Source organism: Myotis nattereri (genome assembly GCF_964212035.1).
Source record: "Myotis nattereri genome assembly, chromosome: 4".
Lineage (NCBI taxonomy): Eukaryota > Metazoa > Chordata > Mammalia > Chiroptera > Vespertilionidae > Myotis > Myotis nattereri.
Genome location: NC_138079.1, coordinates 100,698,138 through 100,713,177, shown reverse-complemented (window position 1 = coordinate 100,713,177; position 15,040 = coordinate 100,698,138). Strand labels below are relative to the sequence as shown.

Genomic DNA, 15,040 nt, shown 5'->3' with positions numbered 1-15,040 from the left:
CCAGCAAAGCCACCGGCACCCAGAACGTTGGGTCCCAAGCCAACAGCCACTCCATGCAGTTGAGACGGGCACCGCATATATTATGCTAAGAGGGTGATGGCCTGGGAAGCCTCGGGGCGGGGCCTCCCCCACCAGCTGTACCTATTGGCTCTCACAGCGTCTAGGTCTGGAGCTCAGCGCGCGAAACGTTGGTGGGATGGAGGGGGTGGTTAGTTGGGGCGGAGCCTGGCGTCCCGTCCCGCGTCCGGCCGCACCCTTCCTCAGGGCTTCAGAGGACTTCTGGTCGCTGCTGCAGCTGCCGGCGAGCTGTCCCTGCTGGCGCCTGCACGGGCGGAGCGGGCCGCACTGCGCTCGGGAAGCCAGCGCGTTCCCAGCCTCCGCCCTGACGCGGGGGCGCAGGGCCCGCGCTTGCGCAGCGCAGGAGGGGCACGAGCAGGGACCCCCGGGCCGGCGCGTGCGCGGACCGAGCCCGGACCGTGGGCAGGCGCAGGGATGAGCCTCGCGCCGCTGCAGCCCCGCTGAAGAGGCCCCGGGCTCAGAGCTGCGCGGGCCGCCCGCGCTTGGCCAGGCCATGGCGTTCCTGGCCGGGCCGCGCCTGCTGGACTGGGCCAGCTCGCCGCCGCACCTGCAGTTCAACAAGTTCGTGTTGACCGGCTACCGGCCAGCCAGTAGCGGCTCAGGCTGCCTGCGCAGCCTCTTCTACCTGCACAACGAGCTGGGCAACATCTACACGCACGGTGAGCTGCGCCCGCATCCCATACCCGCGGTAGCTCTGCCTGCGCCGGGCCGGTGGCCGGAAGGCCGAGGAGCGCCCCAGTGACCCGATCCTGGGCTGCCCCGGCCCTGGCACAGCCAGGAGCCGCGGTGACAAAGCTGCCATTGTCCCGGACGGCGCTACCTGCTTCCGCTACCCCGGCGGGGCCCCCGGGCAGGCAAGGGAAGCAGAGTGGGGGACCGAGTCCACTTAATCCCTCTGAGCCCCGGGGAGAAGCAGCCTGGTGTACAGCCCCTTCGTAATCCCGGCCCCCTGCGCATCTCCCCGCCCCCTTCCCCACTCCTGCCTGCGCCCGTCCGGACCTGGGTGTTGAGTTGGGCAAGAAGTAATCCAGGAGCAAAAGCCAGGCCCCGGCCCCTCCCCGCGTAGCCGCCCTGTTACCCCATCAGAGCAGCCCAGTCTTTGGGGCTCCGCCTGGTGGAACACCTCCCCCCACCCACCCCGCCCCACAGGCGTCGGGGCCCCTCCTCCGCGGCCCGTGGAGCTGTGCTGACACAGCCTTGTACGTCCTTGGCCTGTCCCAGCAGAGAGGGCCCCTGAGCAGGCTGGGCCCAGCCTTGGTACCTGTCCCACTGGGGGACTGTGGCCTGGCCAGACCCTGCCGATAGTGCAGTCAGTGGCCCCAGCCTGCAGTGCCCACCTTTGACCCCTGTGAGGGCAATGCTGGAGAGCCAGCAGGGAAAGGTAGGACGCCTGGGCTGGGAGGAATTGAGCACCCAGGAGAGGTGCTGGGGAGATGGAACAAACTCCTTTCTGCCCCCTTCCCCTGCCTTGCCTCGCCCCTTTTGAAAGATAAGGGCTCAAAGCCTTCATTTGCCTGGTCACTTATGGAGAGGACATGGGGTTGGGAGGAACAAGCTAAGTTGTCCTGGGATCTGGTATCATTGCCCACGTGTTCTTTCCAGAACTCAGCTTGAGTCACGCCTCCTTCTGGCCTCTGCTGACACAGAGGGCAGGTTGGGGGTTGGGGGCCGTGGCTTTCTGGGGAGGTGATGTAATGTGGCTGCAGGGGTGAGAGCAGCCTGGGAGTTAGAATGCCTGGGCTCTCTCCTACTCACCCGGGACAGTTTCCTCAGCTGCAAAGTGGGCGTAATCTCTTCTACTTCCAGAACTATTGTGAGCCTGCTGAGTAAGTAAAGTTCCGAAAACCCAGGGCCTGCCTCTGTCCCAGGTCTGGCGGTAGTTGTCTATCACTGTTGTCAAGACCTGTCTTGCTCTCATTCCTTTCATGTTGTCTCTAGACTGTGGACTCCCTGAGGACATTACCTGTCCTCTCTGCTGAAGCTGTGTGATGGATAACTGTTTCCCTCCCCCAGGGCTGGCCCTGCTGGGCTTCCTGGTGCTGCTGCCAATGACCATGCCCTGGGGTCAGCTGGGCAAGGATGGCTGGCTGGGGGGCACACACTGTGTGGCCTGCCTGGCACCACCTGCAGGCTCTGTGCTCTATCATCTCTTCATGTGCCATCAAGGGGGCAGCCCTGTGTACACTCGGCTCCTTGCCCTGGATATGTGTGGGGTCTGCCTCGTCAACACCCTCGGTGAGCCAAACGATGGGGTGGGGGGCTAGAAGAATGGAAGCTGGGGGGCAACTGGGGAGGGGGGAGCAGGGGACACTCACATGAAAGGGCAGGCAGTCCCCAAACTGATGTGCCCTCTCCTGCCTCTCTCCTCTGTGCAGGGGCCCTGCCTATCATCCACTGCACCCTGGCCTGCAGGCCCTGGCTGCGCCCAGCTGCCCTGGTGGGCTACACCATGCTGTCAGGTGTGGCTGGCTGGAGGGCCCTCACCGCTCCCTCCACCAGTGCCCGTCTTCGAGCTTTTGGTTGGCAGGCTGGTGCCCGCCTCCTGGTGTTTGGGGCCCGGGGAGTGGGACTGGGCTCTGGAGCTCCAGGCTCCCTGCCCTGTTACCTGCGCATGGATGCCCTAGCACTGCTTGGGGGGCTAGTGAACGTGGCCCGTCTGCCAGAGCGCTGGGGACCAGGCCGCTTCGACTACTGGGGCAATTCACACCAGATCATGCACCTGCTCAGTGTGGGCTCCATCCTGCAGCTGCACGCTGGCGTCGTGCCTGACCTGCTCTGGGCCGCCCACCACGCCTGTCCCCCAGACTGAGCCATGGCCCACACACAGTGCCAGCCTGTCCAGTCTTCTAGGGCCAACACCACCAGGCTTCCCTCCTCCTGCTGGTCTGCAAGGGACTGGCTCCTTGGATGCCTCCCAGCTGTTCACCCATTCTTCCCTGTGGACGAGCCTCTCCTCCACCCACACCTTGGAGCTCCAGCTTCCTTCCCCGCCTTCTTCCAGGGCAGTGTCTTCCTGTGCAGCTAGAAGGAAACTGGTCCTTCTAAGGGCCTGTTTACCCTCTATGACCTGTGAGGGTTGGACCAGAGGGATGTTTGGGTCCGTCTAGCTCTGATGGCTGGAGTCCTGCCAGCCCAGAGCCATAGCCCCACCCTCCCCCTTCTAAGGTACCTCATGGGTGGCTGGCCCAGCCACCAGTCCACGATTCCTCCATCTTTTGGCCCTGCATGCCAGCCCATCCAGCAACCTAAGGCTCACCCACCCCTTCTTCCTCTGTCCAGAATGGAGTGGGGTTTGGACAGCAGGACTATCCATTGATCCCAGGACCAAGGGGCAGGAAGACTGCTGCTGCTTTTCCCAGGCAACTGGCACAGATGTGAAGAGCTGAGTGGCCCTGGACCACTGGGCTAAGGGCCCACCCTCCACCTTGAGTGCCATGTTCTGAAGGCTCAACCTGCCCACCGGGGACACGCCTGCTCAGGAAACCTCTGGTCCACACAGCATGGGGCCCCAGCTGCAATGTGCTGGCCTGGGGCTCTGCAGCCAGCCTCAGCCTCAGCCTCAGCCTGTCCCAGGGCCCTCAGACCCTGGGCGATGTCAATAAAATGGGCAGGAAGTGCTGTGTTGCCATGCAAGCAAGCTTGGGTGCTCCCAAGATTCAGGTATCTTTTATTAGACATGGCCAGGCAGAAGGGACCACGGGAGTGCCCACAGGGACCCCAACCTCCAGGATGGGGAAAGGAGCTAAAAGGTTAAAAGCACCAAGGCTGCAATGGGCTCAGGTTGGGCCCAGTGAGTCCTCAAACAGGCTGAGGAGGTTCCGAGGCTCAAAGGAGGGGAAGGAGCCATGAGGGGACTCTGAGTCAATGTCACTGAGGTCCAGGTCATCCCTAGGGGATAGAAGAGAGAGAAATGACACTCAGGATTTGAAAGGACCCTCCCACCTCCCTACCTCTGACCCTGGGCCTACCCACCTCAGGGTTTGCCTCCTCTGGGGAGTGGAGGAGGTGCTCCTGGCAGTCCTGGCCAGGATGGCCTCTGGAGAGAATGAGGGTCTGCACGGGGCGGGCAAGACAAGCAGGGTGTCAGAGCAGTGGGGAGCGCATGGGGAGGAGGCTGTGGGAACAGCACAGTCACCCCTGTCCCTGTGTAGGTTCCTACGGGACACAGGCAACGAAGTGTGGTGCCCTTTGAAAGAATCATTCGCACAACTTTTAAAGTCTCCCCGATCACCTAGTCCCTTTTCAGAACACATGGCTTCAATTGAGCTGGCTCTGACATGAGCCTGTGGTAAATGAAGCTTATTTTGCACTTCTCTTCTGCTATAAAGTGTCCCTATGACAACAGGGTGACATTTTAATTCTCACCTAAGGATGTTTTGTTTATTGATTTTTTTTGAGAGAGAAAGGGAAAGAGAAACTTCAATGTGAGAGAAACACCAACAGATTGCCTCCCATAGGCACCCTGACAAGGGATGGAACCCGAAACCTATGTATATGCCTTGACCGGAAATCAAAACCACGACCTTTTGGTGTGTAGGCCAATGATCCAACTAACGGAGCCGCCCAGCGGGACTGCACTGTGATGACACTTTCATAAGGAAGGGTTAACGGTGTGATTTCTCCTGAGAACTGTCTGCCCTGAGCATGTGGTTTTCCTTTGCCACAGTTTCTTCATTATAGCCTCTCACTTGGCCACCAGGCATCTGGGACGAAGGAAGTCCTCCCAGGATGGGGGCTCACCAGGCTCTGGGAACTCTGTCCCCTGAAAAGGACAATGCCTTGTCCTTGGGCACTGGCAGCCTGAACTGCGGCTGGAGCTGCACCACCTGCCTCTCCCTATGTGGCAGTGCCCTAAGTGTGAAGTTGCCATTCTGCTGTGCTCTGAGCTCAGAAGAAACAACTGCATTCAAACCAGGCTGGGCTGTACTCCCACCAGCCTTGGTGCCCTTCCCAGGGTATGATGGGGGCCAGGTTTATGGGAGGGTCCCTGTTCACCACTAATCCCCATGGAGCCTGGCCTCTGTATGGGGTTTGGCCAAGCTGACAGCCCGTCTCCCCACCCCTGCCCATCAGTCCTGAGCTCTCACCCACCCTATGCTGTCGTCATCCCAGTTGCTGGAGTGGCTGTTGTCCAGGAGGAAGCTGTAGGACGGCGAGCTGGGCGGGGTGGCTGGAGGCCTCAGGGGCTGTAGCCAGCTGGCAGGGTGAGCCAGCCCATGCCAGAGCCAGCACAGCAGGGCAAGCAGGGCCTGTGGGGACAGGGGGCCAAGGGAGGCTGGACAGAATCCAGGGCCAGAAGCAGGGTAGTCTGTTACCTTCACCAGTCTTACCTGCCAAAGGGCCCACCCTCGGCTCAGGGCTTCAGCAGCCATGCACCACAGGACACTCCAGGGCTGTGGCTGCCTGAGCATAGGCAGGGCCAGCAGGGTCTCAGCTGTGGCCCGCAGCTTGGGGTCAGGCTCCAGCATCATGCTGAGGACAGACCGCAGCTCAGAAGACAGGCCTGTCCACAGGGTAGAACTATGTCAAGGGTGACTGGGCTCTGAGCCCAGCAGTCTCCTTACAACCAACCATTTCCTCACACAAGTCTGTAGCACCATGTCCCCTCCCCCCCGACCCCCCCCCCCACCACTCACCGGCAGTGAATTCAGGGGGCAAGTAGCCCTGGCGCAGCTGCTGCCAGCCCTCTCCACCATGGGGCAGCTCCATGTTGCACGCCACTTCCAGGATGGTGAGACCCAGACTGGGGGGGAAGGGGAGTGGAGACAGGGACAGAAGACAGACAAGGTTAGCCTTGGGCCACAGATCCCAGAGCCCCAGGATGCCCCTCAGAAGAGGGTGGAAAGAGCCGCTGTCTTCTACCATGAGCCAGGCAGGTGGGGAAGGGGTGGCTGGGGGCTCGGAGAAGGCCCCAGCAGAGCCAATGAGGGGAACACATTCATGAAGCATGGACCCAGTGTTCAGTGCAGCCCACAAACCACTGCGATGAATCCTCCTGGCACCCCTGCCAGATAGACACTATGGTTGCTAGTGTTACTATCAGGATTCTGTAGATATGGCTGGATAGACGGTTAGAGGCAGAGCAATGGTTACTGACATGCATCATGGAACCCAGTGCCTGGTCTAGTCCCAGCTTCACCCACTGCTAACTGTGGACTCTGGGCAAGTCCTTTAACCCCACTGTGCCCATTCCCCTATAAATGGAGTAATAATAGTCCCTCCATGGAGATGTGGTAAAAAGATGGGTGAATCTAGTAAAGTAACTCCAGATGATTTGCTGCTTAGACAGCCTGACTGTAGACTACCCTCAACTAGAGGGTGGTAGCTTCACCCCCTCAGGGCACTGTCTCCCAGCCTGAGGCCAGATCTTCCTGACTTTGGGCTAGGATGGCATTTCCCTCCCTCTGCTGACTGCACCCCAGCCATGAAGGGCCTCCCATGGCCCAGCCCTTACCTGAACACATCGGCTGCTGTCCCATAGGAGCCCTGCAGCAGCTCGGGGGCCATGTAGCGGGGGTCTCCCTCCTGGGCCTCACCAGCTCCAGATTCATCCAGCTCCACCAGCAGCCCAAAGTCACCCACTTTGCAGCGGCCCCGGGACCCCAGGAAGATGTTGGCAGGCTTGATGTCAAGGTGGACCAGGCCTTGGCCATGCAGGTGGGCCAGAGCGAGGAGGGTATCCCGCAGGTAGCCCCAGACCTGGGCCTCAGGCAGGCCAGTGCCCCAGGCCTCACAGTGCTGCTGCAGGCTGGGCCCACACAGCTCTGTCTGCAGGTACAGGATGCCGCCCTCCTCCCAGGCTCGCTCCAGCCGCACACAGCATGGGTGCTGCCCCACCTTCTCATGGCCACTGACCTCAGCCAGCTTTCGGGCCCGGTCCTTGGGGCCCCGGAATGGTGACATGGAACGCTTTATGGCATAGAGCTGGCCATCTTCCTTGGAACGCACCTGCAAGGGAGATAGTACCTGAGGGTGGGATGGGAAATAGCACAACCATTTAGCAGAACAGCAGATTCTATTAAGATTTCACATGTGTGGAAGGTGCAGCAGGGCATCTACCTTAGAGACCCCTGCACATGCAATAGCAAGACCAGACAGACCTCCACCCCACGCACTGGCTCACTAGAGACCCAAGCAAGGAAGAGACAGGGCAGACCTCTACTGTTTATTTCAACAATAAACAGTACTAATCTGGAGGGTCTCTCAAACTATTATGAAATAAAAAAGCTGGCTTCAGAACAATACAGGCAGTGTGATCCACTGTGTAGAATACTAATTGGTTTGTTTCTATATGGCCAATTCTAGAGATGTATAGGGAGAGTTCTGGAAGGGAGGGTGCCCACCTGAGAAGCCCAGCGGTTTCCTCTGGAAGAAGAGCTAATCTAGGGGCCCACGTTGTTTGTAGTACTTGTGTAAGGAATACTACCATTTTAAAGGAAATATAAATTATTGGAAAATATATTTTAAGAAAAAAAAAAGGTGGTGTACAGAGTATAGCCTAAGTATCTGCGGCCTGGGGGGTGGCGGGAGCAGGGTGTGCGCTGCACTCTGAGGGCTGGCTCTGGGACCAGGCAGAGCTTGCCAAGAACAGCTGGCTCCAGGGTGGGAGGAGATGGTAGCCAGGAGCCACTGCCAGGCTCTGGACAAAGGGAGAGTGTGCACTGAGGGGGCCCTCGAAGGGGCCTGTGTGGGGGTTTATGAGAAAGCAGCCAAATCAAACACTGAGGAGGGGTGTCTGTCAGCCCAGGAGAAGTGGGCTGTCAGGAGAGAAGGGGAGCAGGCTGCCCAGGATACTATCCCATCCAGGCAGAGGGAGGGAGGCAAGGGGGCACCCCCAGACAGGCCCATAGCACTGTCACTCCACTCACCTTGAAGACCTCTCCATAGGAGCCACGACCCAGGCGGCCCAGCCTCTGGAAACTCTGTTGGAAGAAGGACTCCGGCCGGCTTGGGTCGTAACTGGGGCTCTGCAGGGGCCCAGAGGCTTTGCCTTGAAATGACACCTTCCGGGGTTTGGGCTGGTGCCAGCCTGGGGTCCGAGGGAAGAGGCGACTAATGGGGATGCTGCCCTTGGCAGGGGGCCGGGGCGGAAGGCTCTGACTAAGCCCCCTGGGCCTCTTGAGGGAAAAGCCAGGTTCTGCATGGCGGAAGTAAGCTGGGACTGGGGTCGGGGTGCCACTCAGGGGTGGTGGGGTGCCCTCTGTGGGCACAGGCATGGCCAGCACAGGAGGCACTGAGAGGCAGAGTACAGAACAACGTGTCCACTCCAACAGTTCCTTGTCCTGTGGCCCCAGAGAGGCTGTGGAAGAAGCCGCGTCTACTCCTCACACATGTTCTCCTTTAAACATGGAGGCTGTGGAGACACGAGCACCTGGTGGGAAACGGCAGAGAACAAATATATACACACCTGCACACAGTCGTCTGTACCTGGAGGTCCTAGAAACACAAACTGAAATGCATGGGACCATGTCCCAGAGGCTCCCACCATTCAGCAGAGGTTAAATCAAGGCAGGTTCTGGAGCCAGACTCTGTGCACACATCCCTGCCTTGTCACAACTGCTATTTGACCTTAAGATATGCAATCTCTTCCAAGACTGTAAGGGGGACATATTCACACAGGCCCACACTCCCTTATCTCCCATTTCAAAGTATAAAAAGGTCTGATCCCAAGTTTCTTGCTCTCTTTTTCATAGTTGTGATTCTAAAGCTCGGGTAGTGGAGTTCCATGTTGCAGAGGCTAAGTCCCAGCTGGATGTAGCCGAGAGGTCAGGCTCCCTCCTTTCACCAGCCCCCACCCGGAAGGCGCAAGCTCTGCCTTGGGTCCAGCAGGTCAGGAATACAGACAGCACAATCGCTCAAGCCCCAGCTCATTCCTCAGAAGGAGGTTCCACGCTGGGCGGGGCAAGCTGAGACCACAGGCTGCAGCCCCATCTAAGGCAGCGGTGTCACTCAGGGAGATGGGCTTAACTGCCCCTGCCCGCAGCTCAGAGCGGCAGCTCAGACATTCTGCCTGGGGGAGAGGTAGTTATAAAACAGACAGCTCTGAAGCTCTCCCTATAAACAAACAAACAAACAGACTTTATTTGAAACAGAATATGGGCAGTTCAAGTATAAAGGTGCTCTAAAAAATCAGTAACAGAATGGCTACCATCAACAAATCAACAAATGACAAGTGCTGGTGAGAATGTGGAGAAAAGGGAACCCTAGTACACTGCTGGTGGGAAGGCAGACTGGTGCAGCCATGCAGCCATTATGGAAAACAGTATGAAGTTTTCTCAAAAAGTTAAATATGGATATGCACTTTGATCCAGTGATTCCCACTTCTAGGAATACATCCTAAGAAACCCAAAACACCAATCAGAAAGAATGTATGCACCCCTATGTTCATAACAGCACAATTTATAATAGCTAAGATCTGGAAATAGCCCAAGTGCCTATCAGCAGATGATTGAATAAAAAAGCTGTGGTACATCTACACCATGGAATACTATGCAGCAGTAAAAAAAAGAAGGATCTCTTACCCTTTGAAACAGCATGGAGGGACCTGGAGAGTATTATGCTAAGCAAAATAAGCCAGTCAGAGAAAGACAAGTATTACACGATCTCACTCATATGTGAAATCTAATGAACAAAATAAACTGATGAACAATATAGATCTAAAGACATAGAAGCATAAAACACACTGCAGAATCTCAGAGGGAAGGTGGGGGAGGATGGGTGGGTGAGAAGAGATCAACCAAGGAACTTGTATACATACATGCATAACCCATGGACACAGACGATAGGGTGGTGAAGGTCTGGGGTGGGGGGCAGGGGTGGGCTAGAAGAGGTCAATGGGTGGGGGGAGACATGCAATACTTTCAACAATAAAGATTTAATTTAAAAATCAATCAAGGTATGGGTGGTACACAAATAGGCCGAGGCTGGTGCCTCCATTATTACAACCAGGTAATTTACCAGAGAGAACCAGGTAAAGAGATAGATAAAAAGAGCCTTCCTGGGGTCAAAACAAACCTCAAACACTGAACTCAAAAGCTATCCCGTTAAAGGAGCCTAAATTTAATTGGACCAGTCAATGGAGCAATTGATGCTCCACAACAAAAACAATAGAGAAGACAGCTAGCAACTAGGGGAGCCCAACAGGTGGATATGATTAGGGAAAGCAGTCAAAGACAGCCCCCCTTAAAGACCCGGGGTCCCAGGACTGTAGATGTTCCAGGCTGGGTCCTCTGAGGAGCCATGTCAGAGACTTCATACTGCAGAAAGAAATGTCACTGCAATGGTCCAGTCAGTCACTAAACAAATAGATAAGAAAAAAAAAAATCACAAGCCCCAGGGGGGTTGAGGAGCCAGTACACACAGTCGCTAAAATGTAAAAAAAAAAAAAAAGCAACAACATCATCCAGTTTTTGCCCAGTCAGCGTGGCTCAGTGACCTATGAACCAGGAGATCATGGTTGCAGGCTAGATCCCCAACTGGGGGTTGGAGGGGGATGCAGGAGGCAGCCAATCAACGATTCTCTCTCATCACTGATGTTTCTATCTCTCTCTCACTATCCCTTACTCTCTGAAATCAATAAAAACATATAAAAAGTAAAATGTCCGGTTTTGCCGGCCGGTGTGGCTCAGTGGTTGAGCTTCAACCCACAATCCAGGAGGTTTCAGTTGGATTCCCCCTCAGGGCACATGTCCAGGTTGCAGGCTCCATCCCCAGCAGGGGGCCTGCAGGAGGCAGCCAATCAATGATTCTCTCTCATCATTGATGTTTCTATCTCCCTCTCCCTTCTGAAATCAATAAAAACATATTTGTTAAAAGTTTACCAATCTTTAAAAAAATCTCCAGTTTTCAACAAAAAATTACAAGATGTGCAAAACACAGGGAAGTATGACCCCCACACAGGAAAGATAAAACAAAATAAAAGGCAGCCCTGGCTGGCTGGTTGGTTTAGAGCTTCATCCTGAGACACCAAGGTTGCAAGTTCCATCCCCAGTCAGGGCACATCCCCAATCAGGGAACATACAAACCAATAAACGCATAAGTAAGTGAACAACAAATTGATGTTTCTCCTCCTCTCTCTGTCTTTCTCTCTAAACTCAATAAATAAAATGTTTAAAAAAATAAAAGTAAAAACTTAAATAAAATTTAAATAAAAATAACAGGCAACAGAAACTACTTGTAAGAAGGACTAGGTGTCAGATTTAACAAAGAAAGACTTCAAAGTAGTCTATAAATATGCTCAAAGAACTAAACGAATAGTTCAGTTTGGCTCAGCGGATAAAGCGTGTCAGCCTTGGATTGAAGGGTCCTGGGTTCAATTCCAGTCAAGGACATATGCCCGGGTTGCAGGCTCAATCCTCAGTGTGGGGCCTGCAGGAGGCAGTCAATCAATGATTCTCTCCCATCACTGATGTTCCTATTTCTCTCTCCCTCTCTCTTCCTCTCTGAAATCAATAAAAATATATATTTTTTAAAAAGCAATTGTATGAAACAATATGTGTATAAATGCATTCTTAGGCATGTAACATAAAGAAATGTGATATACTTGCAAATAACAGCACAAACGAGATGGGAGAGAACAAAACTATACTGGACTAGAAAATGACACCAAGCCGAAACCGGTTTGGCTCAGTGGATAGAGCGTCGGCCTGCGGACTGAAAAGTCCCAGGTTCGATTCTGGTCAAGGGCATGTACCTGGGTTGCAGGCACATCCCCAGTGGGGGGTGTGCAGGAGGCGGCTGATCGATGTTTCTCTCTCATCGATGTTTCTAACTATCTCTCTCCCTTCCTCTCTGTAAAAAAATCAATAAAATATGTTTTAAAAAAAAAGAAAATGACACCAAGTGGTAACAAATGAAGAGAACCAGACATTGTAAATAAGAATGTCAATATAACAAACATGCATATATACTTTCTTTCCTTCATTCCCTCAGCTTCTTTTTTTTTTAAAATATATTTTATTGATTTTTTACAGAGAGGAAGGGAGAGGGACAGAGAGTTAGAAACATTGATCAGCTGCCTCCTGCACACTCCCCACTGGGGATGTGCCCGCAACCCAGGTACATGCCCTTGACCGGAATCGAACCTGGGACCCTTCAGTCCGCAGGCCGACGCTCCATCCACTGAGCAAAACCAGCTAGGGCCCCTCAGCTTCTTTAGGAAATTAAAGACAACCCAAATAGAGAGTGGGGCAAAAGTAAGTTTACAGTTGTGAGTATGCAAAGTTTATTCTTATATTATTATTTATGAATTATTGTATTATTTTCCATACGAACTATAATCCTACTTTTGCCCCACCTGTAAATGAAAAGATATTACATGTTCATAGATCCAAAGATTTAATACGGATAAAATGGCAATAGTCCCCAAATTGATCTACAGATTCAGCACAATCCCTATTAGAATTCCAGCTGGATTCTTTGTAGAAATTGACAAGCTGATCCTAAAATTTATATGCAAATTCACTAGACCCAGAATAGTCAAAACATTCAAAATGAAGTTGGAGGATTCATACTTCCCAATTTCAAAACTTACAATACTACAAAGTTACAATAATCAAAACAGTATTGTATTTTCATAAGGATAGACATATAGATCAATGGAATAGAATTGAAAATTCAGAAATAAACACTCACATTTATAATCAATTGATTTTGACAGGGTGCCAAAACAATTCAGTGGGTAAAAACAGTTTTCTCAACAAGTGGGACAACTAGAAATTTACATAAAACTCATTTGGCCATAAACACATAAATAAATAAATACCTCATTTGGCAGAAAAATATGGTCTGACCTACTTTTCCCCTCTAAGTGTGACTATGCATATATTTCTTGACAAAAATATTAATGTTCTTGATTACTGAATGATGTCCCAGACCCATGGGTGGTGTTACATATAAATGTTATATGCACCCTATTAGCTTTCTAAAATCTGACACATTTTGAATTCCAAGGCACTCCTGGCCTCAGGATTTGTGGACCTGTAATAATCATCTCCGGGAAGGCTCGGCCTGGCGTCTGGCATGCAGATTCCTTAATAAAGGCTGTTAAAAGACTCACAAAGCCACAGAGGCCCCACAGGTATCAGTAGCTTTGTGTGCTGGGGCAGAGAAGGCTTTTTGTGTTGCTATAATGTTGTCACTGAAACACGAACAAGGACACAGAAGGAGAGGAATGTAATTTTGAGAGGCAGCCACAGTGTATCAAAAGATGCCATGCCACCACGGCCAGTGTGGCTCTGTCGGTTGGGCATCGCCCCTGCACTGAAAGGCTGCGGGTTTGACCCCCGGTAGGAGGCAGGCGGTAGGAGGCAGGCGGCAGGAGGCAGGCGGCAGGCGGGAGGAGGCCAATGGGTGTTTAGCTTTCATGTCACATGCATGTGTTCTCTTCTCTCTCTCCCCCTCTCCCTTCCTCTCTCTCTCTCTCTAAAAAAAATCAATTAAAAATATTTTTAAAAAAAGGATGCCATACCTAACGGGGGGGGGGGGGGGGGGAAGAGGGGGCAGTCACCGGAAGTGTGCCCTCCAGGCCCTGGGAGAGTGAGGCCTGCGGGAGGGTCCCCCAGGGCGCCTCCCTAGAGGACTCGCCCTACATGTTGTGATAACCCTTCCTCTGCCTTTTCCCCCAAACATCCCACTCCCAGGGGTTCTCAAAGGGAGGAACTGGGATGCCAGGCCCCCCGGGGCGCTGATGAGAAGTTGGGCCTCCAGACCCCGTCCCGGCACACTCAGAGGCACGGACAGCCGCATCTTACAGCAGCTCCCAGGCGTGGGCAAACTACGGCCCGCGGGCCTGATCCGGCCCGTTTGAAATGAATAAAACTATTCAAAAAAAAGACCGTACCCTTTTATGTAATGATGTTTACTTTGAATTTATATTAGTTCACACAAACACTCCATCCATGCTTTTGTTCCGGCCTCCGGTCCAGTTTAAGAACCCATTGTGGCCCTTGAGTCAAAAAGTTTGCCCACCCCTGTCTCAGCCCCTCCAATGTCCTCCACGTCCAGCACCTCTGGCCTGGCCACTCAGCTTTGGGGGCGGGGGAGGGTTGGCAGAAGGAGCCAGACGAATCCAGGGCGGCCCTGCCCGGTTTCCAGGACGCCAGCCAAAGGCCTCCCCACCCCCCCACCCCCCCACCCCCCTGTTGGCCGGACACCTCTGCTGCCCGGTCTACCGCGCTCGACTGCGACCTCCCACCGGGCGGGGCAGCCGCGATCCACCCCCGTGCGCGCGGGGCGACCCTGGCGCACAGAGCCGAGCCGACCGGCTGTCACGCTGCAGGGGCTGCAGCGGGGACGTGGGTGGGGCTGTTCCCGAGGAAGGACCAGCCGCGGGGCGGGGCGGGGCGGTCGCGTGGTGCGTGGTGCCCACATGAAAGCGGACGGGGAGGCCGAGGAAGGACTCAGGGGCAGCCGGGCAGTCCCCAGAGCGGCGGGAGGGGAGGGGCGGGGCGGGGCGCCCGGGGCCTGGCTACGGAAGAGGGGTGAGCAGAGGGACAGGGCGGGACCCAGCCCGACGGGGAGGGGAGGAAGCCGGAGGGCGACGGGGGAGGAGGGGGAGGCTGACCGGAGCTCGCAGAGGGCGGGGGCGCCGGAGCCAAGGGGAGCGGAGGGGAGGGGGGCGGCCGAGGAGCGCTCAGGGCCCGGCCGGCTCACCTGGCGCAGGTGGGCGGGGCGCCGCTCCGCGAGGTCCCGACTCCGGGTCCGCCGAGGCCGCGGGGCACCCTCGGGGCGGTCAGGCGGGCCGGGCCGCCGTCGACAGCTCTCCCCGCCGGGACGAGAGGACCCTCCGGCGGGGGAACGGCCCGTGAACGCCCGCGGAGCCAACTCGCGCCAAAAATTCCAAACCGGCCTCGAGTCCCCGCCCAGGAACGCCTCTTCCCCCGCCCCCGCCCCGAGGAGCCCATCGCGGGCGCCCAGCCTTCCGGGCTCCGCCGCTCACGTCCGCGGAAGCGCCGCCGCCCCC

General features: G+C 55.2%; 2 protein-coding genes across 6 annotated transcripts; one reads left to right on the top strand and one right to left on the bottom strand.

Moving 5' to 3' along the window:
- The first annotated feature begins 264 nt into the window (after positions 1-264).
- On the top strand, positions 265-13,900 carry PAQR4 (progestin and adipoQ receptor family member 4). 2 transcript variants are annotated; one of them, XM_081089293.1, is made up of 5 exons: positions 436-737; positions 2,092-2,313; positions 2,454-2,537; positions 13,030-13,156; positions 13,719-13,900. In XM_081089293.1, the coding sequence occupies exons 1-5, from the start codon at positions 572-574 to the stop codon at positions 13,888-13,890; spliced, it is 771 nt and encodes a 256-aa protein (XP_080945419.1). In that variant the 5' UTR covers positions 436-571; the 3' UTR covers positions 13,891-13,900. The 2 variants fall into 2 exon arrangements, with proteins under 2 accessions (XP_080945418.1, XP_080945419.1); XM_081089292.1 differs by lacking the exons at positions 13,030-13,156; positions 13,719-13,900 and having other exon boundaries at positions 265-737; positions 2,454-3,729.
- On the bottom strand, positions 3,695-15,020 carry PKMYT1 (protein kinase, membrane associated tyrosine/threonine 1). 4 transcript variants are annotated; one of them, XM_081089266.1, is made up of 8 exons: positions 14,731-15,020; positions 7,947-8,449; positions 6,533-7,026; positions 5,715-5,821; positions 5,409-5,581; positions 5,170-5,327; positions 4,051-4,131; positions 3,695-3,966 (listed from the first exon to the last, which is right to left on the bottom strand). In XM_081089266.1, exons 2-8 carry the CDS (start codon positions 8,292-8,294, stop codon positions 3,855-3,857), a joined length of 1,473 nt encoding a protein of 490 aa, XP_080945392.1. In that variant the 5' UTR covers positions 8,295-8,449; positions 14,731-15,020; the 3' UTR covers positions 3,695-3,854. The 4 variants fall into 4 exon arrangements, with proteins under 4 accessions (XP_080945392.1, XP_080945390.1, XP_080945393.1 ...); XM_081089264.1 differs by having other exon boundaries at positions 5,170-5,581; XM_081089267.1 differs by lacking the exon at positions 14,731-15,020 and having other exon boundaries at positions 6,533-7,010; positions 7,947-8,015.
- Between the last annotated feature and the right edge of the window lie 20 nt (positions 15,021-15,040).